Source organism: Fundulus heteroclitus, chromosome 15 (genome assembly GCF_011125445.2).
Source record: "Fundulus heteroclitus isolate FHET01 chromosome 15, MU-UCD_Fhet_4.1, whole genome shotgun sequence".
NCBI lineage: Eukaryota > Metazoa > Chordata > Actinopteri > Cyprinodontiformes > Fundulidae > Fundulus > Fundulus heteroclitus.
The window spans coordinates 2,530,614-2,557,049 of NC_046375.1; the positions used below are offsets into that span (position 1 = coordinate 2,530,614).

A 26,436-nucleotide genomic window follows, 5' to 3' on the forward strand; every position below is an offset into this window, starting at 1 on the left:
GAGTGTCTTTTTTATTGATTTGAGCTGGTAAATCGGATTATTTGCCAATTGAATAACATTTTTGCACTTAAAATAAGAACAATTCATCTCCATCATCTTTTTTTCAAGTGCAGGATGTCTAAATTATCTTATTTTATGGGTAGAAATTCTCATTCCATTGGCAAATAGTCTTATGTAGCTGCTTAAATCAAGTAAAAATATACTAATTTTAAGAACATTTTGCTTATTTTTAGTTCTCTTTTTGCAGTGCAGAGGTGTTGGAGGACTACTGCAGGTCAGGTTTTATACTTTAAAACCAAATTGTCCATTAGAAAACAGGTCCTGGAGATAAATTATGAACCTGATTCGTGAATCTAAAGCCATTCCAACGTATATTAAGCCATCTTGTGTTTACTGTATTCATACAAAATGATCACTCAGCGTTGAATCCGAGTAAATCATTTGCATTCTAGTCTTGAATTCAACTAAAAATGTGGATTATTTTTATCAAAAAGCCAAGTAAATTCTATAAATTATCTAATAAACCTATGACTTAATTGCAGACATATCAGAGTTGATAATTTCAAGTTACAAGTTACTTTTGTTCTAGTCCTCCAACATCTCTGACTACTGCTTTGCATTTCTGTGCAAAAGAATGAGAACAGCTGCTAAAACTAGTGACGCTAAGTGCTGACGGAAATAAAAGTCACTGCTTCAAGTATCCCAAGTAAGATCCAGTAGCCCTGAAAGTCGCCGATCCAAATGTTTCTGATCCATCGAACTCTTCTCTGCTGAAAGGCTTGACAGACATCAGTGGTTCAGGGAAGATTTTAAAGTGGCAATTACAGTGTGCACTGTCAAAGGAAAGTTTGTTTTAGATGCTGACCTGGATCTAAAGTATTTCTAACACCCCGTTTTAGCATCTAGGCAATTTAAAATGAGATTTATTTCAGAAGGGTCAAGCGGATGCGTTCGATGGATGAGTTTTGTGCTTTGGGTGCTTCAGAATGAGGCCTGTGAAGCGGAGAGGGAGCAAAGGTGGACAGAATCGCTTCTACATCCCCAACAAACTGGAAGATCTGCGTAAAGCTTCGTATTGAGGTAAAAAAAAAAAACTATTAACTGGCAGCAGTGTAAAACTCAAAGAACCAGGGCAGCCCTTTTAACCATCCACTTGTTGATTTTTTTTAAAAGTAGCAGCAAACATGTCTTAAAATGGCTGCATTTAAAACAAATAGAAGCTTTAATTTTAAAGCATGTAACAAATTAAGTTGTAATAAATAGTAAATCAAAGATTATGGTAGAGAATAAACCAGAATTTATGATAGAACAGATCAGACGGTCGCTTTTGGTGTGACCCTAAAACCCTCAAACTAAACGCGTATCAGTGCTGAGATGCTTTCGGATCTTTTTGGTCCAGAGTTGTTCGGGATGTAGAAGTCTGTCCCTTTACGGCGCTGTGCAGAAGCTCCAGGTTTAAGACTTTATTTGACCGATTTCTCTGAGCGCTGGAAGATGTTTTAAGACTTCTTTGGACAGTGCGAGGACGAGTCCGTGTTGAGGACCTCGATCATTGTTCTGATAGACGGGAAGGTCTCTGCCACGGATGGAAGACTTCGGTACCAACTCGGTAAACTGTGAACAGGAAGAGATAGAGGTCCAACTGGGCTTTCAAGTGAAGGAGCGGCACAATAACAAACAAAAGCGACTGTTTTCTATTGGTACCTTTTGAGATTCATCCAGCTCTTTGCTGTTTTACTGAAGTTTTCTGGACTTGGTGCTGTCATGGCTTCAAAATCTACCAGCTGGAACAAATGAAAGCAAAAAAAAAAAAAAAATGAAGTTTAAGACCAATTTGTGACCTGAAAGCATAGAGCGAGCAAAATCCAGAAAGAAATAGTCACTCTTTGAGGATAGAAAAGGTAGGAAAAGACAATAATTTAATAATGATATATATCAATCGATAGACGTTTTGTAATATAGAGAAAAGAGAGGTCAATAAAAAGTTTAATAGAATAAGAGTTTTCCGTCCTTTTGCATCTTAACCTATCATGAAGGTTAAAGGAGCAATAAGCAACACTGACACCTAGTGTTGCAAATCAGAACCACACCTATTCAACGCCTTCATGGAGAGCAGCCATTTCTCAACGGTCCATTGTTGCTGTGAAACCTCACTGGATGTTTTTACTTTAACAGGTCTATGATGTTGTATTCTGCTCTATTTCTGGTCCACTTCTCTTCCTGGCTTCCATGTTTGCTGCTCTTTTTCCAAGATAAAATACCAAATGCTGCTCTCTGTGCTGGGAACCCTGAGAACTCTCATATGATTGGCTCAGGAACCAGGAAGTAAACACGGTCCTCAAACTACACCGAAGTAGTTCCGACTGTACCAAAAAAAAAAAAAAGTCCGACTGTACCTCCGGGTTAAAAGGGAGAAAAACGTGACTAAGACATCGTTGATGGAGAGGATCGATTGTTTATAGGGAATGTTACTTCCATCCCAGGTTACAAGTGAGAATGATTTTGGTTAATTTTGCAATAAAGTTCTCACTTATGCTCCTTTAACACTACAGTCATCACATCCTCCCAACCAATCACAACACACACCCAGGAATGCTCTGTCACCAAGCTCCGCCCCTTCAAAGGGTTCATAGAGCATGTGTTCTTTTTTCTTTTAAAAAAAAATAAAATTGTTGAATAATTGAATAAAGGGTTGAGTTTGAATTCAGTATTTATGAGTTGTGTATCTAAAAATAGGTCGCTACGCAACAGCACAAAATGGTCAGGGCTGCACTTAAAATATATGTTTTGAATTTGTTGATAATTATCCATATCGATAAATTTTACTTCTATTTCATCAAAATATTTTTTTATCTATATTGTCCAGCCCTGAGAAAAGGTTTTGAAAGGTTTGTAAACCTTTTTTTCAAAACGTATTTATTAAGTTAACCCTGGCCTATTTACCACAGAAAAAAAATCTTTACACTTTTCTCTGACTACAGAGAAATGTGTACATTTCCAGACTTAGACTTAAATGAAACATTCAAAGATGTCTTAAAAACAATGATTATCTGCCAGAATCCCTGTAGTTTAAGTCTGTAGTTTCCTTCCTCTCTAAATTTACTGCTGACAGTTGCGTTTTCTCCACTTTTTGTTCAAGAAAACGTCTCTTTGGGACAAAGAAAAAGCGATGAGAAGCGATTTCACATTTAACAATGTGAAATTTGAGATTCACTTTTTCTCTGAAACATACCAACTATCAACAGGAATGAAAACCTTATTTTCACATTAATAATAGCTCTGTAATCCTTCTGTAAATAATGACAAAGTTTTTCTTGTGAGATATTTGGCAAATTTTGAACCTAAAGCACTTTGCCAAACAACAGCTGTCACAAGGGATATAAAAAGGTTTAAGTGTTTGTTTTTATTAAGGGGGACATACACTGCAAAAACGGAACTTGAAATAAGTAAAAATGTTTTTAAAACTAATGTATTTATCCTTGATTTGAGCAGGTAAATAAGATGATTTGCCAATGGAATAAGATTTTTGCACTTAAAATAGGAACAACTCATCTCCATCATCTTATTTCAGATGCAGAATGTCTAATTATCTTATTTTACGGGTCAAAATGCTCATTCCATTGGCAAATAATGTTATTCACTTGCTCAAATCAAGGACAAATACACTAACTTTAAGAACATTTTACTTATTTTTACATAAGTTACACGTTTTTGCAGTGTAAATGTTAAAGGGCTGCATGTTGGTGTTAGTATCATGGGTTTGAATCCCGGCCTGGGCTCTTTGTGCTCTCTGTGCATGTGTGGCTTTTCTCCAGGTAGTCCAGAAAAGCGGACCGTTGGCTTATTTGGTCTGATTTGCCCTCAGTTATGGTTGTCGGTCCTGCGTGCCTCTGCCTTGCTCGGTGGTGGACTGGTGACCTTAAGGATAAGTGGGTGTAGATGATGGCTGGATAAACATTACAGCTGCGCCTAACATCCATTGTTTCCATTGTTACGCAACCCTATGAATCATACATCTGTTGAAAGAGCTGTGTATGAGCTGGGTTGGTGACACAAGACGTAATAGACTGCCTTACTACTAATACAGGGTTAGAAGAGTGAAAACGCCGTCCCCCCATGATGACTTTTAATAAAGGGCATCATGGGGGGAGAACATCACCTGGAAATAATGAAGCAACATCTAAATACGTCAGCTGACAGGAATTATATTGGTAATCCTAGCTGGTCTGAAACAGGAAAGGTTTAGTCTGATTTAATGTAAGATGAAAAGGAAAATGGTTGTGTTTTATGCATGGCTGTAAATATCTGGTTTCAACTGTATGCAGGGTTCCCACACCTTGGTGAACATCAAATTTAAGGACCTTTCAAGGACTTTCCAGGACCAATTTCCTCAAATTCAAGGACCACACGTGGCGGCATTTACCTACTGTGACCGCTGAATAGGTTATCATATTTTAATACAATGCAAATTCAATAAAAGACTAAACGCCATAGAAGTTGTTGGGTCAGAAGCAATGCAAGAAAGTAGACTTAATTTATAGCCTACATTCGATATTGATCATATTCATAGCCTACATTTATATCCACAGTACATGGCTATGCCATACTACATTACATATAAGATGTACATTAGCCTACCGTTTCATGGAATTTTAAGGAAAAAAAGTGCAGCATTGAGATGTTCAGAATTATATCAATTTGTTTCACTTACTTTCATCTTTGATTAAGCTAGTTTTTGACTTCTGTTTAAAGTGCCACGGTTGCCAGAAAGCTGCTCAGAGATATATTTAAATCATTCTCAGGCTTTTGTTACCTGTGTTAAAGACACAATTTCAGTGCATTTTACTAACCCTCCTCCTTTACCCGGGTTTGAGACCGGCAAAATGAACCATAAAGAGACACTATGGCGGAGTTACAAATTTTTTCTTTTCAACTTTTGTTTAACGTTTTCTTTTTTCTCTTGTGGTCCACTAAGGAGCCTACAAATCCTGGTAAAACATGAACATGTGGCTGTGTGAATCAAATGCCGTTATTTATTTAAGATAAAATATTTAAAATTCAGTTATTTATAATCAAACTGCGCCGTCAATCCCGGCGCATGTGCGCTTCATTTGCAGTCTGGACGCTGAGGGTAAACATGCTGTGGCTCTGACTGCAGCGCTGAGAGGGACTCCTGCGGGAGCGGGAGAATGAGGTTGGGACGGGGAGGCGCCCCACAGCAGTACCTGCCGCTGGAGGACAAGAGTAGGAACGATACGTGCTTTCACGTGAGAGTCTCCAAAAGTCACTAGATTTGTCGCTAGTCGCTTTTTTGAGAAAGGAGTCGCTGGAGGGGTCTGAAAAGTCGCTATATATAGCGACAAAGTCGCTGAGTTAGCAACACTGCGTGAATGTAACCTATTGGACGCACGTAGGCCTAAACCGTAGCCTACCAACTAACGAAGAAGAGCGAACATACTTTTGCAAATTAAAAGTCTGTGGAATCAACATAATTTTAAAAGATCATGTGGTAGTAAAATAATGACATGAGTCGTCATCCATGTGAACTTTCAACCCCACATAAAAATTCAAGGACTTTCAAGGACAAGGTGTTTTTTTTTTTTTGGCTGTTTTCAAGAACTTTCAAGGGCCTTAAATTTATTTTTTTCAGATTCACAAACTTTCAAGGATTTCAAGGACCTGTGGGAACCCTGTGTATGAGGTTCACCTTTACTACTTTCTCTGATCATATTTGTTCGCTTCGATGTTTACCTTTCCTTTGGGGATCCTACCGATGACCTCCTTCCCACTGGCCATCAGCGCCCCCATAACCACCGAGTACGCCACCACGCTGAGGACAAAATTAAAAAATCTGTCAATAAGGGTTCCAGCTCTTGTTTTTGACCAAAGCAGATTAAAATTTACATACAAATGAAAATGACTCACTTCAGTCTCTCAAGTACTAAAAAAACATATTATATCTTAAAGGCTATAAGCGCGTCCAGGTGTGTTTTGACTGAAATGTACCTGGATCCTCTGGATAGAGGCATGAGGTTGCAGAAGTAGTAAATCAAAGAAAGGATGAGGTTGCAGACTGCATCTGAGTCCTGAAAGAAGAGGAGAGTCAGCTTTGTGGGTTTGTTGCACCTGAAGGATCTTTATACTTTATACAGTTTGATATTTTCTGCTCATTGAGAAGAAAATGCATCAAAGATGGGTTCATTGTATGTTTCAGCTGAGAGCAAAGTCTCTCTGGATATTAGGCCCACTGATTGATAACAGACATGAATCAACAGTCACAGTTTGTATTAAGTATTTACAATTGGGACATAATTGTAATTTTTTTACTGCAAAGATTAAAAAAAAACTTTGTAGAAATTTGAAAAACAAATCCTTTAAACGCCATAATTAGGGCTCCCCCTGTTTTTGTGCACAGTGAGAGAATCTGCTGACAGGCTGGTTAAACGGCCACTTTATATTCTACATAGCACATCTGGTCTGCATTTGATGGTCTCTGCTTTAAAATCTAAAATATTTACACCGGTCAAATGTGAACTGGAATATTTTCCACAGAGGTTTTTAAACGTTGCATTTATGAGGTAAAAGGGTTAAAAGGCAAGGTGCCAATCTTGTAAGAGACCCTCCTAATGGATCACCAACAAAAGCTAAATTAAATACATTTTATAAATGTGAACAATTATTTCACAGATGTTGAATTTTGACAACATAAAACACTAATTCTAAGAAACCAATCAACATATTTCATATTAAACTTTTTGATAAAATTTTATTTACACAGATCTCAACAAAAAGAAGTTTACTTTGTTAAAGACTTAAAGTACCCAATTATCATCAGAATACATGTTTACTCTCTAAAACATTTTTTCTATTGTCTCTAAAATTAATGCATCGCATATCGTTTTACACGTTTGCCTAAATTATTTGTATTTTAAAAGAAAAGCTTTTGATGGGAGTTCTTACGCCGAGCTCGGTAGACAGCATCAGCGCTTTCCCTTTGACGGTGAGATCTTTGTAGATGGACTCGATCTCTGATTGGTACTGCTGCGTCCGTTCTTCTGTCGTCTGGGTTTCTACTGAGAACAACATGTTTCCCACCCTAAGAAAAACAAAAATCAAACGTAAAATAAAAATTCAGACATAGTTTCATACACTTATGGATTCAAATTTCGTGAATCGCACGGCTCTGGTTTAGTTTTTTGGTTTAGATACAAAACTTTCCTTTTAATTTAGGGCAGATGTTTCTAAGGAAGGAAGGAAGGAAGATGGATGACGGATGGATGGACTAATGGATTGATGAACAAATTAATGGATGAATGAATGAATGAACTGTTGGTCGGACAGCTGACTGCTTGAAAAAGATATATGGAAGCTTGGAGAGACAGAAGGATGGAGGGATGGATGACCAACAGACAAATGGACGGATAGATTGGTGGAGGGACAGGTGGCGATTCATCTCCAGACTGCATATTAAATGGATGGATAAAGCAAACTTAAAGAAACTTGTCATGGAACAAAACCATTTTCCATTCTGGAGTTTTTTTAAAACCCAAAAATAATATTTATTTGGTATTCTTACATTTAACTATTTTAGTCCCTTTACTAAATCTTCACCCCTTTGTGAGTTGGTAGATTTACTATATATTCAGTTTATAGGAGTGAAACCTGAAGGTTAAAACCGGAACAAATTTCACATTTCCAACAACAACGATGAAAAGTCACAGAAAAATATAAAAATCAGATGTTAGAGAAAATATTTGGTTTGTCCATTCTGCTCTAAAGACATGGTGGAAATAATTTAATCTTAAAAGCAGCTGCTTTATCTCATAACCAAACAGATTTATGAAAATGCTGTTAAACTGACCCCAATTTACCAACTCTGTTTAATGTAATGTTAAATCATGAGAAGAAAAATCTCACTAGACTGAAAAATTTATGAAAATATTCAAGACCAGAGAAATACTTTGAAAGACCGTCAGACTGTGAGCATCTTTAACAACACAATGCCAGTGACTATTCAGTGTTGCTACACTGCAAAAACGGATCTAAAAATAAGTAAAATGTTATTAAAGTTAGTGTATTTGTCCTTGATTTGAGCAGGTAAATAAGATTATTTGCTAATGGAATGAGTATTTTGACCCCTAAAATTAAATAATTAGATATCCTGCACTTGAAATAAGATGGAGATCAATTGTTCCTATTTTAAGTGCAGAAATCTTATTCCATTGGCAAATCATCTTATTTACCTGCTCTAATCAAGGACAAATACACTAATTTTAAGAACATTTTCCAAATTTTTTGTTCCGTTTTTGCAGTGTACATGCTCGTCCAGGACTATGGGGTAAAAGAACTGTCAATATAAACGTACGTGGTGTCTGAATTTGTAAATGTAAGTCAATAAACTTGAATAAATTTAAGATTTGTATTTATTCCTGGTTGTCAACTCATACATACGTGAAGTTTAGAAGTTCTGAATACAACTTTGCAACAGTACAAGTATGAATTACAAATTTACGAGTATGAATCACAAATACGAATCACAAATTGAGTGCAAATCACAAATTTTTGAGTATGTTTCAATTTCTTGAGTACGAATCCCAAATTTTCGAGTATGAATCACAAATCACAAATTTACGAGTACGAATCTCAAATTTACGAGTATAAATCCCAAATTATGAGTGCAAATCACAAATTTTTGATTATGATTCAAATTCATGAGTACGAAACCCAAATTTTCGAGTATGAATCACAAATCACAAATTTACGAGTACAAATCCCAAATTGTGAGTGCAAATCACAATTTTCCTAGTCCAAATAACAAAGTTACGGGTACGAATCCCAAATTTACAAGTACAAATCCTAAATTTCTGAGTATGAATCCCAAATTATGAGTACCAATCTACAAAGCTTGATGAAGCTGTTTTACACTCCTTACCAGTTTGTGGTGGTAATGTACTTGAATGTTTTTTTTTAACCAACCACCATGAAACAAGAAGAAGAGAAAGAAGAAGAAAACAGGACATGCATTCTCACAGATGAAACATAAATTGTCATACGTCATTGCTGCCACCAACTGGTAGGGTGTGTAGTGGCTTCAGCACGGGTTGTAGATTCATACTCGGAAATTTTGGATTTGTATTTTTGCAAAATTGTAACTTCTAAACTTGTATTTTCAAAGATGAAACATGATGTCGCTCGTATATGTGTCAGTTGACAACCAGAAACCAATACAAATCATGTTTATTGACTTACATTTACAAACTCAGAGACATATGCAGACATTTATATTGACAGTTCTCTTACCCCATACAGGACCACCTTTAAAGATGAGAAGACCATCTGACTCCATGGTCTTTGTTCCTTCAGGTTCCCACTGATCATGTGTTACCTGTCTCCAGTGATGGTGATGGTGAAGCCGTCGTACTCCTTCCCAGGATCCTTCATGCTCGGCACCTTGGAGTTAACGGTGAACCCGTCTCTGGTTTTACTGTTAAACTGCTTCAAGAAATAAACGCACATAACCAAGAATCCTGGAGTTCTGCTCCTCAAACAGCCTCACTAAAACCCACGTTATTATGTTTTTCTTTGGTCCATTAGCTACCAGACAACTCGAATTGTCTCTTGATTTGTTTTCTTACCTTCATTATTGGGAGAAGATCTTCTACTTTATTCACATTTTCAAGCGCTTGCCGGACCTCCAGGAGGCCTCTTGGGTTGTACGCCCTGACAGACGAAATACAACAAAAACTTTTTACTTCCAGCTTTTATACATTCACAAATTGTTTTTATTAATACTGTTCATGATTACAACACTAGAGGTTCCAGTAATGGGCAGCTTGTTTTACCAGGTCCAAAAAACAATCTTCTAAAGAGATCTTTTATATATAGGTCATTGCATCTTTGGAATAATCTACCTCAGTACATCTGCTGCACTCATAGTACATTATCTTTTAAAAATAATCTGAGACTCCATTTGATGCCCTGAAGTGTTTTTGTTTTATTGGCTGTTCTATTTTACTTGTTCTTTGGTGCATTCTCTGATCATTTCTAAACTACGGTGTGTTGAGAAATGACATTTTTTGGAAATTTTATATTTGTGACTGTGCTTTTTATTGTATGTTTTTAATGTGGACCCCAGGAAGACTAGCTGTTTGCCATGGTAACAGCTAATGGTGATCCTTAACAGAAATTATAAATTACTTTTTACTGATCTCAGAGCAGTGGTGAGAAAAAGAAGGAACAAAAAGGACTCTCTCTGTGAACAAAACCAAAAGGATGTTTGGTGTAATTTACCCATGGTACACCAATATTCTGTCTTTGATAAATTCTAGGATGTTGTCGAAGTAGGCCAGGTATCTGATATTAATGATCTGTCCCCTGGGGAGAGAAGAAAACACAGAGAACTTCACATCAGGCGCCTTTAAAGAATAGTTTTCTGAGAAGTTGAAATTTGAGATGCGTTGGGGACTGGTGGGGGAGTCAGAAACAGTTTCTGGGCTCTGCGCTTGTTACCTGATGAGATTGATGTGATTGTTGAAGCCTCGACTGAGGCTCCTGGCTGGCATCTGATCCAACCAGAGAACAGGCTGGTCTGGATCTGCGATCCTAAGGGAACAAGAAAAGCTTGATTAGCACGTTGACTCACGAACACGGTCAGCTCTCTAAAGAAAAGTGTCCGAGCCCAACAGAGAGAGGAAAGCCCGGTTCTTCTACATGTCTGTATAGATGTCCCTTTATCCTACTGTAAATCTCTCTTAGTGACACATTCTTGGAAAATGGTGTATAATGCCCTTTATTCCCCTTGTTCTTTAGTTTACACTGCAAAAAGGGAACTAAAAATAAGTAAAAAAATTCTTGAAATGAGTGTATTTTTCCTTGATTTGAGCAGGTAGATAAGACTATTTGCCAGTAGAATGAGATTTTTGCACTTAAAACAGGAACAATTCATTTCTAAAATAACATAATTAGACATCCTGCACTTGAAATAAGACGATGGAGATGAATTGTTCCTATTTTAAGTGCAAAAATCTTATTCCATAGGCAAATAGTCTTATTTACCTGCTCTAATCAAGGAAAATTACAATGATTTCAAGAAAATTTCACTTACTTTTAGTTCTGTTTTTGCAGTGTAATCCTTTTGGCTTAATTTGTAAATGTACTGATTGGCTAAATTACCTTACTACAGGTACTGGGTTTCCTTAGATGGGAAACTTTTGACCAATCTGGATGATTTGACTGAATTAGACTTTGTAAAGAGCCTTGAGATGACATGTTTTGTGAATTGGCGCTATATAAATAAAATTTGGGTCCCAGTACAAAGAGAGACTGCACGACTATAAGAACATTATCTCGTTTCTTGGGTTTTGGGACAATAATTCGTTGAACTTTAGATGTGGAGAATATTGGACAAATCCAGAGCTGAGCCAAATGCATCTCGTTTCCCACCTCCTCCATTTGACAGCTACGTCAAACATGTCTCTCCACTGCATTTGCCGGGTCTTTCCGTTGACTCGCACTTTGGAGTTGCTCCACGTCCGCTGCATCGCCTGCATCACTTCCAGCGTTGCTAAACCCATGGCTTTGGGAACAAAGAGGCCTCTCAGTTTATTGAGCATTCATTGAGGATTTTGGGAAGGCGCTGCGTTCGTCAGCGGTACCTCTGTGTATTCTCTTGTTTGGTAAAAAGCCGGGGGTGTCGTACTGCATCAGCGCCCCCAGATGGTCGGCCGTGCAGATCAGCTTCTGAACTTCAGTGCTGTAGCTGTCGAAGTTCTGCGGCAGAACGTCTCTGAGGACCAAACGATAAATAAAAACATGAAGGAGGAAGTTGTTTAACGAGTGATTTGAGCACAAACCATTGTTTTATGCAACAATGAGAACGTTAGGGTGGGGAAGATGGATTCCAACTCTCAAAGCGGGCCAAAGTTTTAAACCAAAACCAAAAAATTTTATCCATTTCTCTTTCTTGCAATGTTTAACGCAATCTTGATTCTCCAGGCTTTCTGAGGGTCTTTCTAGGAGTTCTTCGGACTTTGGCTTCCTTTTTCTCCTATTCTTTGCTCAGTCCTTAAGCCTTTAACACATATTCAAGAGTCTCTGAAGTGGAAAATGATTCAGTCAGGCAGAGGACAAAGGAGGAAATCGTTACAAAAGCATCTTCATCAGTGGACTGATAAGTAAAATGCTAAAATAAAACAAAGGCTAGTGGATCGGATCAAAAGATAGCCAAGCAGCCTCTGTTACAATACCAGGAGATTTTAAGTGTGTAACCACATTATTTCAGCTCTTCTTTTCCCCCTTATAAGGTTTCAATGGTTCATGATTAAGTTGTACAGGGTATAGGTTACTAAATATGAACTAAAGTTTAGATTTTTCCGCTACACAAGCTGGAGTTTTAAAACTGTGTGTAGACTCTTTTTTTTTTTTTTACATCAACTGTATTTCCAATCTGTCAGACAGATATTTGGTGTTTTTTTTAAGATTTAATCGAATTTTTTTTTAATAAACTATGCCATTGTCACGGGATGCTTGTTGCAAAAGCCTCAAAATCCAGTTTTCATTTTTATTTTTTTCTTTAAACGTTTTTGGACGGTACAAAATAGGCTCGTTTACACCCTTTTATTCAGATTTTATAAATCTAGGGATGGAACATGGGCCAGAAACAGAAGAAGAGACATGAGCAGATATTTCATACATTTTAAGGGTTCTTATTGGCGGAAAATGCTCACTTGATATTTCTATTTTATGGAGAAACGTCTACAACTAGATAAGTTGTGCGATCGATTTGCTGTGAATACGTCGGACCTACTTGATATGTGGCTGCAGGCCGGGCTGTTCCTCATAGTCTTCTATTAAAAATGGCAGGTTCTTGGCCCAGTGATTCTTGAAATTGCCAGGTAAGTCCTGGTCCACGTTGTACTCCGCTACAGGGATGTCCAGGTGGGAGTGCAAGTAACGGGAATACTCTGGAGGAACGAGGAAACGTTTAAGACAGAAATATGCAGCGAGAGGCCAGATTTTTGAATTCACAGCATGGAAACGTGCTCTGGGTGCACCCACCCCGGAGGTATTTCACTTTGAGGTATTCGGAGCTGGCCTTTTGTCCCAGCAGAGGGTCATTCAGCATGACTTTAGTCTGAGCCTTGATGCCCTCGTAGAACTGACCCATGGCCACGTGACTCAAGCCCTTCATGTATTGGCACACCTCGTTGTAGGGCTCCAGCTGGAGACACCGCTGTGGGGGCGACAAACGCAAAGTTAAGCTCTGAACGCCTCAGCGGAGTCAATGAGGCGTTCAGGTTTCTGTACTTTGAAGTTCCCGATGGCCTCCTGCAAAGAGCCGTGGTGGTACAGCATCATGCCTCGGAGCTGGAGAGACTGGATGTGGTTCTGGTTCAGCATGAGCGCCTTCTGGAAGCTCTCCATTGCTGATTCAAAATCCCCCAGTTCTCTAAAGAGAGGAACCAATAGAATCAACACTGGCTAAAAACACCGAAACACAGAAAGGTTGGGATGAGTAACAAATCAATTAAATACCTGTAAGCCTGCCCGAGGCTCTTGTATGCATCTATGAAGTCAGACTTCAATTTCAAGGCCTCTTTGAATGTCTCGATGGCTTCCTGGTGAAGGAAAAACAACAGACACAACACAGGAAATCACAATGAGGACACACCAACAGTTCTGACTCAGGAGATAAACCTAAATTTATCGGCAAATTTCTGCTAGTTTCTGTTAACATCTAAAACGGCCATTCAGCTGCAATCTTTTGCCAAGAAAATTGACATTTTTTATCTGGAATTATTTAAAAAAATGGCTGTAGTAGTAGGTCAAAAGACCTGAGTTGTGCAAAAAGAATAACTAGTTGAACAGGTGGCGTTGAAATGACACAGTCATCTGCTACATTGTGCTCCCTGCCTAATACTACTACACTAAATCATTTACAGACTATCAACGTGGTCCATAAATCAGTGTCAGAGCGTCCGACGCGCCCATAAAAAGAACAGGATCATCAGATAAAGGACATTTCCACACGTGTTCTCAGTCACGGATGAGGCAATCGACTCAGTTTGTACTGACAAAACGCTCCACGAGGAACTTCCTGCCGCAGCAACAGAGGACTGGTGTTTAAAGCACACAGGCTTCCCCAGGAAATGGTTCAGTCGCAGCTTAGCCGAAGCAATGAAGCCACAAAAACATAAAGAAAATATCTATTTTTTTTATCTGTCATGCAATAGACCTGGATTTCAATCAAAATGGCATATAATTAGCAGTTAAACAATATCTTAGAAAGGTCCTTTATACAGGGTTCCTACAGCATAAGGCAAGTTAAATTCAAGACTTTTTAAGACTTTTTAATGCCACCTGAAATAAAAAGTTAAGACCAAATTCACGATAAAGAAGAAAAACCTGGATGCGACAACTTCACCCAAATGTTTATTTTAACATAAACCATTACTTTCTGGCCCAGTAGACATGTTTAAAATTTTGAAAAACATTTCATATAGGAAGAAAGCTAAAAAACACAAATTACAGATATATTTTTAACAACTACTGAACTGAATTCTCAAACTTTGTTTTGTTCCCTACTAAAATAAACTATTTTGGTATCTGGCAACAAATTTAAGACCTAAGAAAGACTGATTTAAGACATTTCAATGCCAATTAAGGCCTTAGTTTTAGGTTACAGTTACAGAATTCAATGACTTTTAAGACTTTTTAAGGATCCGCGGGAACCCTGTTTATAATTCAAAAGTGCCAATAGTCTATAATTCTCATTACCCTGATGGTTTGCAGAGCAATGTCCTAATAATAATGTGAACTATTTTAGTTCATGGTTTCCGTATTTTAGTGAAATGTGCCTGAACATGATCAACTGCTCAGATTAGGACGATTTAATGGTGAAAATAATACCCGAAGTTTCCCTTTAGAGGGGATATATCATGTTTCTCAGTTCTTCATTTTCACATCTAAATCATTCAGCTGTGGTCTATATAAAGTGGAACTGCAATGCTCTGGTCTGAATTCCTCGTTAATTTACCCCCACGTTCCTCTTTTTACCGCTCCTCTGAGCTGCGTCTGAGAGCAACTCGTTTTGGTGCCGTCTCTTTAAATCTAAAGGAGGCACTGCACACCCTGAGCAGCTTCAGCTTCCTTCAGGTTGAAATACAAAATTATTCCAAGAAATAAAAATGTCAGATTTGTGAGACTTTTTGCCCAGAAGTCCATGATCTTGTTTAGCAGTTCCGCGACAAATAATGTGACGTAATAGTTCAAAAAATGTAGTAGAAAACAGAAAAATACGACCCAGAAAGAATATAAAGATATCTATGCAGCTCCTGGACAGACCGCAGTACATTTTTCTGCACTTCAGACTCCAAGTAGATGAAAATGTATTTAATTACTCAAAAAGTGGATTTTCCATGATATGTTCCCTTTAGATCATGAGTCTTCCACCATCAGTCTTGGTCCTGGTGTCCCCCAGGGCTGTGTAACTAGTCCTAATAGTTCCTAGTGAATATCTCCTAGTGGTCAACACAATGTGGAAGTTGTAGGAAACCAGCTTTAAGGACTGGAGTTTAAGACCTCTAATCTACAGCCGTAGTCATAAAAAGGACATTATCAAGTTTGGGAACAGCAGAGACTGTTCTTTCTTTGGTCTAGAGCAGGGGTGTCAAACTCATTTTGGTTGAGGGGCCGCATACAGCTTAATCTGATCTCAAGAGGGCCACACGAGTAAACTCATTGCAAGATTAAATAGAACTAATAAAAGTGGACTTGTTGTTGATTTTTATATTGAGTTAATTTCACTTTTACACAATATATTATGAATAACCTTAGCGTTTTTAAGAAAAGTATGTGCAATTTCAACAATACTTTTACTCAGTTAAACATTTACTTGTGCATTATGCATAAGAACTGATCACAGTGATTATACAATGTTAAAAAACATTTATTCACATTTTTTGGAACTTAAAAACACTGTCTTACATGACAAAATACATCAAACAGATAAAAATTAAGAAATTATTTGAATTTTTCCACACCTGAAGCTTAATCTGCTAATTAAAACACAGCGCCCCTCGTGGACAATATAGGAACTGCATATTTTCAATTAAACGAAGTACATGTTTTTTTCAATAATTGTTTTATCATTCTCTTCCTTTTATCTTGTCCACTTGTGAAAGTCAAATCGGATGAGCTCTTTGTGGCATCTTACTGCCACATTTTTTTTTTTTATAATGATAATGCATTTAGCCACAGGGCCGGACTAAATAGTTCGGCGGGCCGGATCCGGCCCGCGGGCCGTATGTTTGACACCCCTAGTCTAGAGGCTTCCCCTGAGACTGCTGCAGCATAAAATGCATACAGACAAAAAAAAAAACAAGACATGTTATGGTTGTTTTGTGGCTCGGCGCACGACCAGACAGGAAATGGAACAGCTTTTTCCCCCCATAGTGTCAGACAGACTGCTAAATGTCAAACTGCAGCCCCAAGGCACGCCAACAAACTACACAGAGGTAACTCATCAAAGGAAATTTTGTATGATCACTCCACAAGTACTCAGGCCATCTTTGTGTGATTTCTGAGAGGTGAAAGAGATGCATTTTAGGATCAAGGGTGTGGATTTTGCAACCTTATGTTGTGTCAGGATGGGGTTGCTTTTGCCGTGCGACATCATTTTTCTTTTCATATTTACAACTAAAATAAACATCTGGGGAAATAAATGCTGATCCTTAACGCGGGCCGACAGGTGGTCAGATTATCTGAATTAATCCACCCAAGAGTTTCACTTTTAGCTTTAAGCAGCCAGCATGCCGAAGTTAGTGGATCTTCAGCAACGTAGATATTTTAATGCAGCAGTTGGTTAAATAAATTACAATTGGGGCATTCTTGTGATCTTTTCTTAACAATAAAAGAAATATAAAGGGATGGACAGTTACTATTATGTGCATTTAAAAGTAAGGTTCTTCTGTCTAAACGTTCCCTAAATGGGCTAATTCTACATTTATAACAGAGCATAAATGACAAAACCTTTAGTGTAACAGATTAAATTATATCTAAGGGACAGTTTAAGATATGCAAAAACAACTTATGTATGAGACATTTTGGTTAATTAAATGCGAGGGCCGAATGCAAAGAAATCTGCTTCACCTGTTGAAAGCATGCATGAGTTAAATCCCAAAAATCTGTGAAGAGAAGCCTACCTTGAGCATGCCTCTGTGGAAAAAGGTGAGGCCCTTATAAAGCATGGCGATGGGCTGATTCTTCTTCAGCTCCAAAGATCTCTGAAAGTCCTCCATGGCTGCGACGTAATCCTGAAACGAAAGCGCGCATTAAACCCCCGCGGGACAGCAGGAGCGTAAACAGACAGCCGTGGTACGCGTGTTGGTCAGACCTCTGAAATAAAGAGCAGAGTTCCTCTGTGTCTGTAGAGACGAGCCGACGGCTGCAGCTGGATGGCTTTGGTGAGGTCACCCAGAGCCTCGCTGATCCGACCCAGAGGGGACAGAATCTGAGCGATAAACAGGCGGTTAGTGAGAAGGGAGCGCGTGGCGATGCGCACGTGGAAGCTAACCGGTTAGCTGTGGACGGCTTTTCTTCTACAGGCAAAAACGCAGCAAACATTTTTAAAGCAAAACTGGAAAAATAATAATAAAAAAAGTTGCATTCGTCCTTTAAAACAACCTGATGTAGGAGTTTATATAAAACTAGAAACGTTCAATTTCTGAAGAAATTGAAGAAGGCGCCCGCCTGGTGGTGCGCATAACCGTCAAAGCCAAAGCTTCTGAGTTCCTTGGTTGTAGGCTCTTATTGCTTGGGGATTTTAAATCAAATCTTCTGAGTGAAAAAGGATTTGTCTTCATCAAAACCAGCCGACAGGAGAAGGTCTGCATCGAAGCAGCATGGAAAAATGGTGTTATTAAAACAAGATTAAATACTTCAATGTAGCATGAAAAATCAAATATGTGAATAAAAATGTTAAAGGCTTCAATAAATGGTGAAATGTATTGATTTAAATTCAAAAATACTTATTTAAAGCCTTGTTTCAATCCTGCAACCTCTTGATTGGCAGCCAAACACCTAACCCATTACACCAAAGACCAGTGCCATGTACAGCTCTGAATTATGGAGAGGTCAACTGTGTTGAAGAAGTGGTTTCTGGTTAATTTTGTCGCCAGGGTAACTGGAAATGGCGTCAAGTACAAAAAGCCCGCTTCACGGCGTCGAAACGAACGTTTTGATGTATAGTATGTGGGGGTAGACCCTACGGTTCGGCCTGTATTAACGGTGATGGACCCTTATTAGGTGGATAGTATAAGGCTCCGCCATGCATTTTCAATGCATAGGCGGGTGCCTGATAAAACGTGGAAAAGTGGCATTAAGCTGCATTTCTACGTAGCTGTGATGTAAATAATAAAAACTACTGGGTAATTCATTTTCTGTACCAATATTTTCTGATTTAATCAATCAATCAAAAATGTATGTTTTTAAAGCGCTTTACAATAACCACAGACTAATCAAAGTGCTGTACAGAATTAAAAACACAAGTTCAGAAATACAATAAAATAATTATTACAACAGAGCTGCATAAAGTGGTGTGAGGGACAAAAAGAGGAAATGTCTGATAAAAGAGCCTCAGAGACCCGGGGAGTGGTCCAGATCAGGTTTTAAGCCATTGCTCAGTAAGCACTGCTGCACATTAGTCAACTATTAACCCACGTGCAAATTTCGCTCCTTGTGCAGATAAAAATGCACTTTCCACAGTTACTGTGCTCTAATCTTTCCCTTTTCTCCACATGTGAAATAGCTGAGTCTGAAAACTGAAATAACTGCAATCCGAAGCAGCGGACCATCAGTTAAAAAATGTACCGTTAGAAGAAATTCACGCAGGCAGTGTAAAGTCCCCTCTACGCTTCTTAGCAACCCCGACAACAATGTGCACAAACGCTTAAAATAATTCATCTTTTATTTTATTTTTCCCCAAACAAAATCAACAGTGACTCAATTTTTAGTATAACACCTACAAAGGAAGAGGAACTGACACTATTATTTTTAGGTAAAACTGAGTTTCTAAGAACTCTTAATTAGTAAGACATGACTTCCTCTTTTCCTGGGGACTAAATATGGCATTACTTGCAGCCAATCAGTCCATCCCACATTTATCTGGTGTGGTAGGGAATGTAAAAACATCTCACTATAATAATAATAATAATAATAATAATAATAATGATTAAAAAAATTAAAATAAAAACCAACGTGCTGTCCTGGTGTTAAGGAGGAGATTGTGCAAAATACACAAATCCCAATATTTGTGGTATGCATGACTTAAAAAATAAATAGTTCTATATTTTCCCTCCATATATATATATATATATATATATATATATATATATATATATATATATATATATATATATATATATATATATATATATATATATGTATATGTACGTTAATCAAATTATAGATTATAAGAAATGTTGCATTTTCTAAGGTTTTGTGACTACAATGACAGTTTAATCCAGTGAGTGTGGAGAGCTCTGCAGAATTTTACCATTGTGGGACAATAAATGATTTCTTATCTTAAACTGTAATTATATTAAAGTCAAATTTTGATTGTTACTATGACCCTTGACTTCTGCCTGAACAGGTTATGCCTCACCTCGGCTCTCTGCTCATAGACCTCCGGCCAGCTGGGCTCGAGCGCGATGACCCGGTTGAGCTCGTACAACGCCAGGTCAGCATTCTTTATGTCCTGACAGGGAGATGAAGTTAAAGTTTTTATTTCATAAAGCGTGAAGTGAAAACTTACAGCTTTTGAAAGAACCGATCCAAACTACAGAAACCGCTAAACTCCAGTTTTAATTAGAAGCAAGAACGTCCAACACATTTGCTTTAAATCTAAGTAACGGAGGAATTCATCACGAAAAACATGAGTACAAATTAAAAAGTGTTTCGTTTTAGTCTGGATAAACTGATTATATTACAGCAGATTTTCTCCTTCAACATTCCGATGAATAAAGAGAGTAAAGATATGCATTAAATGCATGAAACAAGTCATGTAAACTGTAAACAATGTAAAAAAAAAATCTATCGTTTTAAAGGTTGTTAGTACATATCCTGATACTTCTACTTAAAAAAAAAACTAAAAGGGTAAAGAAGCTGCACCTAACAGTGAAACAGCAGAATTAAAGTCTCTCTCGTATCATCTCAACTAAAATCCGATTTAATTTGGATGCAAATTTAGTTTAATGCCAATATAAGGATTTGTCGTCACTTTTAACAAGCTCTTAGAAAGCTACTTTGTTTTTTGGAGATCTGTAAATGAAGTCAAAGGTGACATATTTTGAAAAATATATCTCAAATGAAAAAGTGTTTAATTTGTGATATATTTGCAGGATAAAGTTTAAGTTCATAAGTGCTTGAAAACTATATTTTAATGGGAACTGACATTTTTAAAGGCTAGTAACTAAACTATAACACCTTTAAACTAGCCAATAAAGCTAAACTAATGCATATATTGCGCTGCAGCGATGCACTGCAGCAGCGTTTAGCAACCATCACTCACCTGCAGGCTTTTCTTCCCATAAGCTATCCCTCTTCCATAGATGGCACTGACTAACTCTGGATCGCTCTGCATTAAAGACAAAAAGAGAACCATCTGTTCTGTGTCTGGAAGACCACAAACTGCTTTTACGTGTTACCAAACGAATGCACTTAAAGTGAATTTAACCAAAGAAGCTCACGCACCTGCAGGAGGAGGGAGAAATGTTTAATGGCTTCATCATAAAGACCATTTCCTATCAAAACGTAGCATATGGCTGCAAGCGAAAGAAAAATTAAGAAGATGTACATATTTTTGTTCTAAAGCCTGATGAACCTTGCATAGATGGAGATCAAACGCGCAAAAACTCACCGAGTTCCTCGTTGGTGTTTTGGTTGTCTACAGGGAAGGGGATTTTCTTTTGCTCGATAAACAACTTGGCCTGGTTCTGTGGCAGATCGGGGGCATAAAAATAACACAGACAGAGGAAGGAGAAATGAGAGAAATGCATAAAGATGTCGCACAGAAACTCGAAGCTAAAAAAACACAAATGGCACGGCGGTTTCCTGTGTGAAAAAGGACATTACGGTTTGCTGCTTTGGGCTGAAGTTGAGAGAGAGAAAACAGAACAGAAAGCTCATTTAATGTCCCACAGAAAGGACGCTCAGGTGTACAAGAGCAAATCTACAACATAGGAACAGAAATATTTTACACATATTAAAAGTAGCACACTCAAGAAATGAAAGAAGGATGCAACCGAGGAGGGGGATTTTCCAGAAAGGTGCAAAGCGTGTATGTATATTTATGCATGAAAAACATCAACAGACTGTTTAAAAGCATGAAAAAGATTGTGCAACAACAAAAACCTCTAAATGACGTTCAGCTGTTCCGATCGGCTTCTCCGGACATTTTCAGAGTCTCGTCTCACAGAAGAACAGTTTTAAAAACCTCAGGGGATCTCATTGTATAAATGTATCAGTCAGCATAAGGCTACAAACACATGGTGGAGGATAAAGAGCAGAAAATGTGGCCCAGCAGCGATCTTAGCCGCTGAAAAAACAGAAGACTGGTCAGGGAGGCTTCCAGGAAGTCTAGATTAGCATAAAGAGAACCGTCTCTGTAGCACGTTCAACAACAATCTCATGAATTCTTCGTATTTCTGCGCTAAAGGGTGGGCGGGCGAGACAGGCGTCTTTTATTTTGAAGAAAAACATCCAAGTCATGTTAAACTTTGCAAAAACACATCGGAGATTACCCCAAAGCATGTGAGAAAGATTGTTACGGTCTGATGAGACCAGAGTTGAACTTTTTGGCCTTTCGTTCGGATGCAACGCTGCACATCGACCAAAAGAAGTCTACACCCGCAGAGAAGCACGGTGGTGGCAGCGTCATGCTTTGGGACGATCTGAAACCTCGTTTAAAGTAGAGAAAATCATTTTAAAAGTCCCAACGTTCTAATTATTCCCCCCAGACCAAATTATGACTGCAGAGCAAAGACTAACCACATCTCAGAAAAAAGCCTATAAACAGCTTTACTTTAGCAGCGCTGACTTTACGCAGTGTGGTTTTATAAACCGTAGGGAGACATTTCGGTATAGTAAAAAAAAATTAAAATCCAGACTTTAAATGGTTCCCAACCCTAAATAATCAGGTGGACTTGTAGTCCAGGGTGTGGCTATCAGTCAAAAGGACCGCACCCAACAAGGTAAACAATCTGCTTTATGAATCACCTGAAACAGCTTCAATATATAGATTTTTTTTTGCATTTCCTCTGCCTTTCAAATGCATTATTAGTAATGAGGGGAAAATGAAGGATTGCTGCAAAGCCATGAACAATGCAGACAACTGTCCCTGTGGCTCTACGCTCTTTCAAGAGGAGTGAATGCTGCTTAGAGAGAGTGCATACAGAACGAAATGTCGTTGCATACATCTTACGAGAGTGTAATGGGATTGCAGGTGGAATAAGGCAACATTACAATATATAGTGCAGCAGTGATCAGATGTAACAATGCAGGAGGAAAAACAGTGTGCAGAGAATGTTCCACCATTGTTTATGTTGAAAAATTAATGGTGCAAAAAGGCATTTGTATGCAAAAGTATCGTAGTATCAAACAATATGTGCAAAAATGCAGTAAAGGTTGAGTTGTGCACTATTTAAATGGATAATAAAAGTTCAGCAACATTGGCAATGCCAAATAAAGATGCAAATGTGATGCAGAGTCCAGTTTAGAGTTCAAAAGACTTGATGCAACCTGCTGGCTTCCCTTAGAGAGGAACCCTTTTTCACCAGTCTGTATAATCTGATTGATTTTGACTTTGGAAAGTGCCTTGAGATGACATGTTTCATGAATTGGCGCTATATAAATAAATTGAATTGAATTGAAAAGGGACAATCCAAGGCTACAACTCAGCTTCAACGTTTTGCAGCTCAGAGGTGTCAGTGTTTAAGTGCTCCATCCATAGCCAGGTGAGCAGGAAGCAGCAAACTCACCAGGATCTTTTCAGGATTGAGTGAGAAGACCGACTCGCAGGGCGGGTTGCTTCCCTCCACGCAGTCCGGATCCTCCAATTGTAAAACCGAAGATTCTGCAGAGACAAGCGTTGGAAGCATTCAGCCAAGGGAGCGCACGCAGGCAAAAATAATGCAAATTAACAGATTGCTTGATCTACAACGGGCAATCCCGTCACGCCGGGACCTTAGGGATCACAATGCGGGGGTTCAAAGTGTTGATAAATAAAAACGGCTTCATCTTAATTATAAAGCAATGCTGCGTGTGACGTGGTCTGAACAACACGTTGCAGAGATAAGAATCCAAAGCGCCAATTCAAATAACCCTGGAGGTGATGGCAGCGTATAAATGCACCATCAGTCAGACAGGATGCACCAGATAGCCATGCAAATCCACGCATATAAAAAGTAATTCACTGCAGCACAGCAACCTGTGCAGGCTTTTTGAACCATGCATGGGCACAAGAGTATGCAAACTCCACATGGAGAGCTGGGATTTGAACTTCAAACTGCCTCCCTCTTTGTTTATTTAAAAGACCGAGATGGAAAAAAAAGGTTTATTTAAAGCTGCAATATTTTTGCTCCTACATACAATCCAGTTCAGCCAGTTACCCCTCAGGGGTCCCTCTACAGTTCTCCTGTGTGTGAGTGAAAAAAATAAAAATAAATCGGTAGAAATCGAGCCGGCCTGTGACGAGGTTTGTGAGAGACAACGAGCGAAAAAAACAGCATCATGTAGGTGAGGTGTCCAGATAAAGCAGGATTACTGGACACCTCACAGAGAACTGTTAAACTCATTATCTGAACATATATGACGGCAAAGTAAAATAAATACAAATAAAACTACCAAGGCATGGCCATCCATTTAAAGTGATAGGCGGGCAAAGGGTGCATTATTCAGCCGAGCAGCCATGGTAACTCTGGAGGAGCTGCAGAGGTGCACAAGAAAATGAGACCTTGGCGGTATGAGGGATTGCTGGAAAGCCATCAACGCTCTACGCTCTTTCAGGAGGAGTGAATGCTGCTTAGAGAGACTTGATGCAACCTGCTGGGTTTCCTTAGAGAGGAAACTTTTTGACTAATCTGTCTGGATGATTAGATTGAATTTGACTTCATAAAGTCAAATTCAACAAGTTATTTATTCATCACATGTGTGATGAATAAATAAAATTTAATTGAATTAAATTGAACAACATACATTGCCAAAGCAATAAATGTTCAAGGATATTGACAATAAGCAGTACAAATATAAAAGAACAGCAGGATTCATGTTTTTTTTTAGCTCATTTTTAAAGCAGCCGCCATAGAGACCTACTTCTAGTTTTCTTTGATATCTGGCATGCTAGTCTCTCATTTTGACGTTTTCTTTTTAATTGAAAGGCTTTAACACATTTGATAAACCTTTTTTTTTTTAACAAAACCAACTAATTAAAAAATGTCAACCATAAAGGGAAATTCTGAGCAGCAGCTTTCTTGATGAGGTGAATTTAACTAAAAACAGTTGGAATTATAAGATTATTCCCATTTATGCATCAGAAAACATGTCCCTAGCCTTTTTTTTTTACTCCACAGCACACGAAACAATATGCTGTCTGCCGCTTTTGTTTAAAGGACAAACAGGAGAAAATTTTCAGTTTTCTTTCATAAACTAATGGCTGATTAATCGGCGATTCACCAACTAGTCCGGTCTGATTTGACATAACTGTTCCCAGAAATAAAACACATTGCAATACTTCTCTATAATCAACTAATAAAGCTGCTTTCAGGTTAAATTCAAACTGATTAAAGTTCACTCTGCTTTGTTCAGACTATTTTTTCTTTTAGGAAATCGCTGCTCTCTGAACTTCAAAGAACAAAATGTCCTTAAAGCTGAATCTTTCAGCAACAACAGACCTAGAAGCTCCAACTATGAGCAAAACACAACAGCTGACCAAGACAATCGTTTAAATGTATTAATTAAGCTAGTAAGGAAGAAGTGCTGAGATAATAAAAAATGTAAGGAGTACGCTACAAGTTTCCTCTTTATTCTACGCGTTTAAACTCTCCAGGCTGTCTAACACCGACATGAAGCGCTTGTTATCCAGCCGGAGCTGCTTTCAGTCAGCCCCTCTGAGCTGTCAACCGTTTGTTGTTGTTAGCCTGCTAGCTGCCAAGCTAGCCGGGTCTCACGGTGACAGTTGGACCGGGCAGGACGTGGCAAACCTGCCGCTCACAGGCACACTTTACCGCAGTCCGCAGCGTAGTCCTCCCACTCGGACAGCGAGCTGCATCCCCGCTTGTGGAGCTCGTTGTTGAACAGCGTGAGCGTGGAGAAGAACTCCGTGGAGACGATCCCACCGCACAGGTACAGCAGGGAGAGCGCTGCCACAGCAACGGCCCGGCGCGCGGCAGGGGCCATGTTCGGCTACATGAGTGACGGAAGCTGCTGCAGTCAGAACGAGAGGAGCCGCAATCTGAGCGCCGATCGAAACTACAACATCCAAGCTGCTCTGCTGCGCGTCAGAACAGGTTCTTCCGGTGTGACGTCAGAAACAAGCGTTTCCTCTGAAAACTTTCAAAGTAAAATGCAAGTGTAATCGCTTATTAATAATTTTAATAATAATTCAACAATAGTAATTTAATTTAATTTAAAACTGGTATTTTTAATAATTTATAATAATAATAATAATAATAATAATAATAATAATAATAATAATAATAATAATAATAATAATAATAATTATTATTATTATTATTATTATTATTATTATTATTATTATTAATATTGTTGCATTTCTGATTTTTCAAAAATGTTTCTGTGCTCCACATTCAATGCCAACATGCTCTTTTAATGATTTCTGCAGACATTAAACACATTTTTCCTTTTTTATGAGACGCTATTATTAACTTTAGTCCTCATAAAAAATACGTCACTAATATTCACGCGCTTTCTAAACCCCTTCCTATGCTCCACTTATCTGGAACAAACTTCCAGAAAAGTGTAAAAATGCAGAAAGCTTGAGTTCTTTTAAATCAAGATTAAAAACACCTTTGTTTAGGATTGCCTTTGACTGTTCTAGTTTTACTGAAACGTCATTAGTTCAACTTGGTATTAAAACATTCTAACTGTTTTTAATATTTGCGTTTAGTTTATATTTATCCATGTTTTATTTTGTTTCTACATTTTATTCCAACTTGCTTTTATTCTGTTTTATTTTCCTATATTTTAATCATGTAAAGCACTTTGCATTTTCTTTGTACTAAAAATGTGTTATACCAATAAATTTGTCTTGCCTTGCCTTTAAGCGCCAGCTTAATTTTATTTGAGATACTAGTTTCTAAGACTTATGTAGAATTTTAATTTGTGTGTATTCTCTTGTTCTTGCCGCTGAGCAAGAAAATGTTT

At 38.2% G+C, this 26,436-nt stretch overlaps 1 protein-coding gene across 2 annotated transcripts; it reads right to left on the reverse strand.

The window, feature by feature from the left end:
• Positions 1–1,168: 1,168 nt before the first annotated feature.
• Positions 1,169–25,523, reverse strand: ttc13 (tetratricopeptide repeat domain 13). 2 transcript variants are annotated; one of them, XM_012880849.3, is made up of 23 exons: positions 25,278–25,523; positions 23,034–23,128; positions 20,915–20,990; positions 20,749–20,819; positions 20,567–20,632; positions 19,661–19,753; positions 17,393–17,509; positions 17,202–17,312; positions 13,534–13,616; positions 13,306–13,447; positions 13,057–13,231; positions 12,806–12,962; positions 11,655–11,785; positions 11,443–11,575; positions 10,510–10,602; positions 10,291–10,374; positions 9,636–9,720; positions 9,386–9,495; positions 6,961–7,096; positions 6,007–6,086; positions 5,752–5,830; positions 1,705–1,784; positions 1,169–1,614 (listed from the first exon to the last, which is right to left on the reverse strand). In XM_012880849.3, exons 1-23 carry the CDS (start codon positions 25,447–25,449, stop codon positions 1,500–1,502), a joined length of 2,484 nt encoding a protein of 827 aa, XP_012736303.2. In that variant the 5' UTR covers positions 25,450–25,523; the 3' UTR covers positions 1,169–1,499. The 2 variants fall into 2 exon arrangements, with proteins under 2 accessions (XP_012736303.2, XP_012736304.2); XM_012880850.3 differs by having other exon boundaries at positions 9,386–9,492; positions 25,278–25,522.
• Positions 25,524–26,436: the final 913 nt, after the last annotated feature.

Coding starts and splice junctions, on each gene's coding strand:
- ttc13 (XM_012880849.3), bottom strand. CDS start 25,449: ATGGCCCCTGCCGCGCGCCGGGCCGTTGCTGTGGCAGCGCTCTCCCTG. Junction 9,721..10,290: donor AGAATATTGGTGTACCATGG/GTAAATTACACC, acceptor TTCGTCTGTCAG/GGCGTACAACCCAAGAGGCC. Junction 7,097..9,385: donor ATCACCATCACTGGAGACAG/GTAACACATGAT, acceptor TGTTTTTCTTAG/GGTGGGAAACATGTTGTTCT.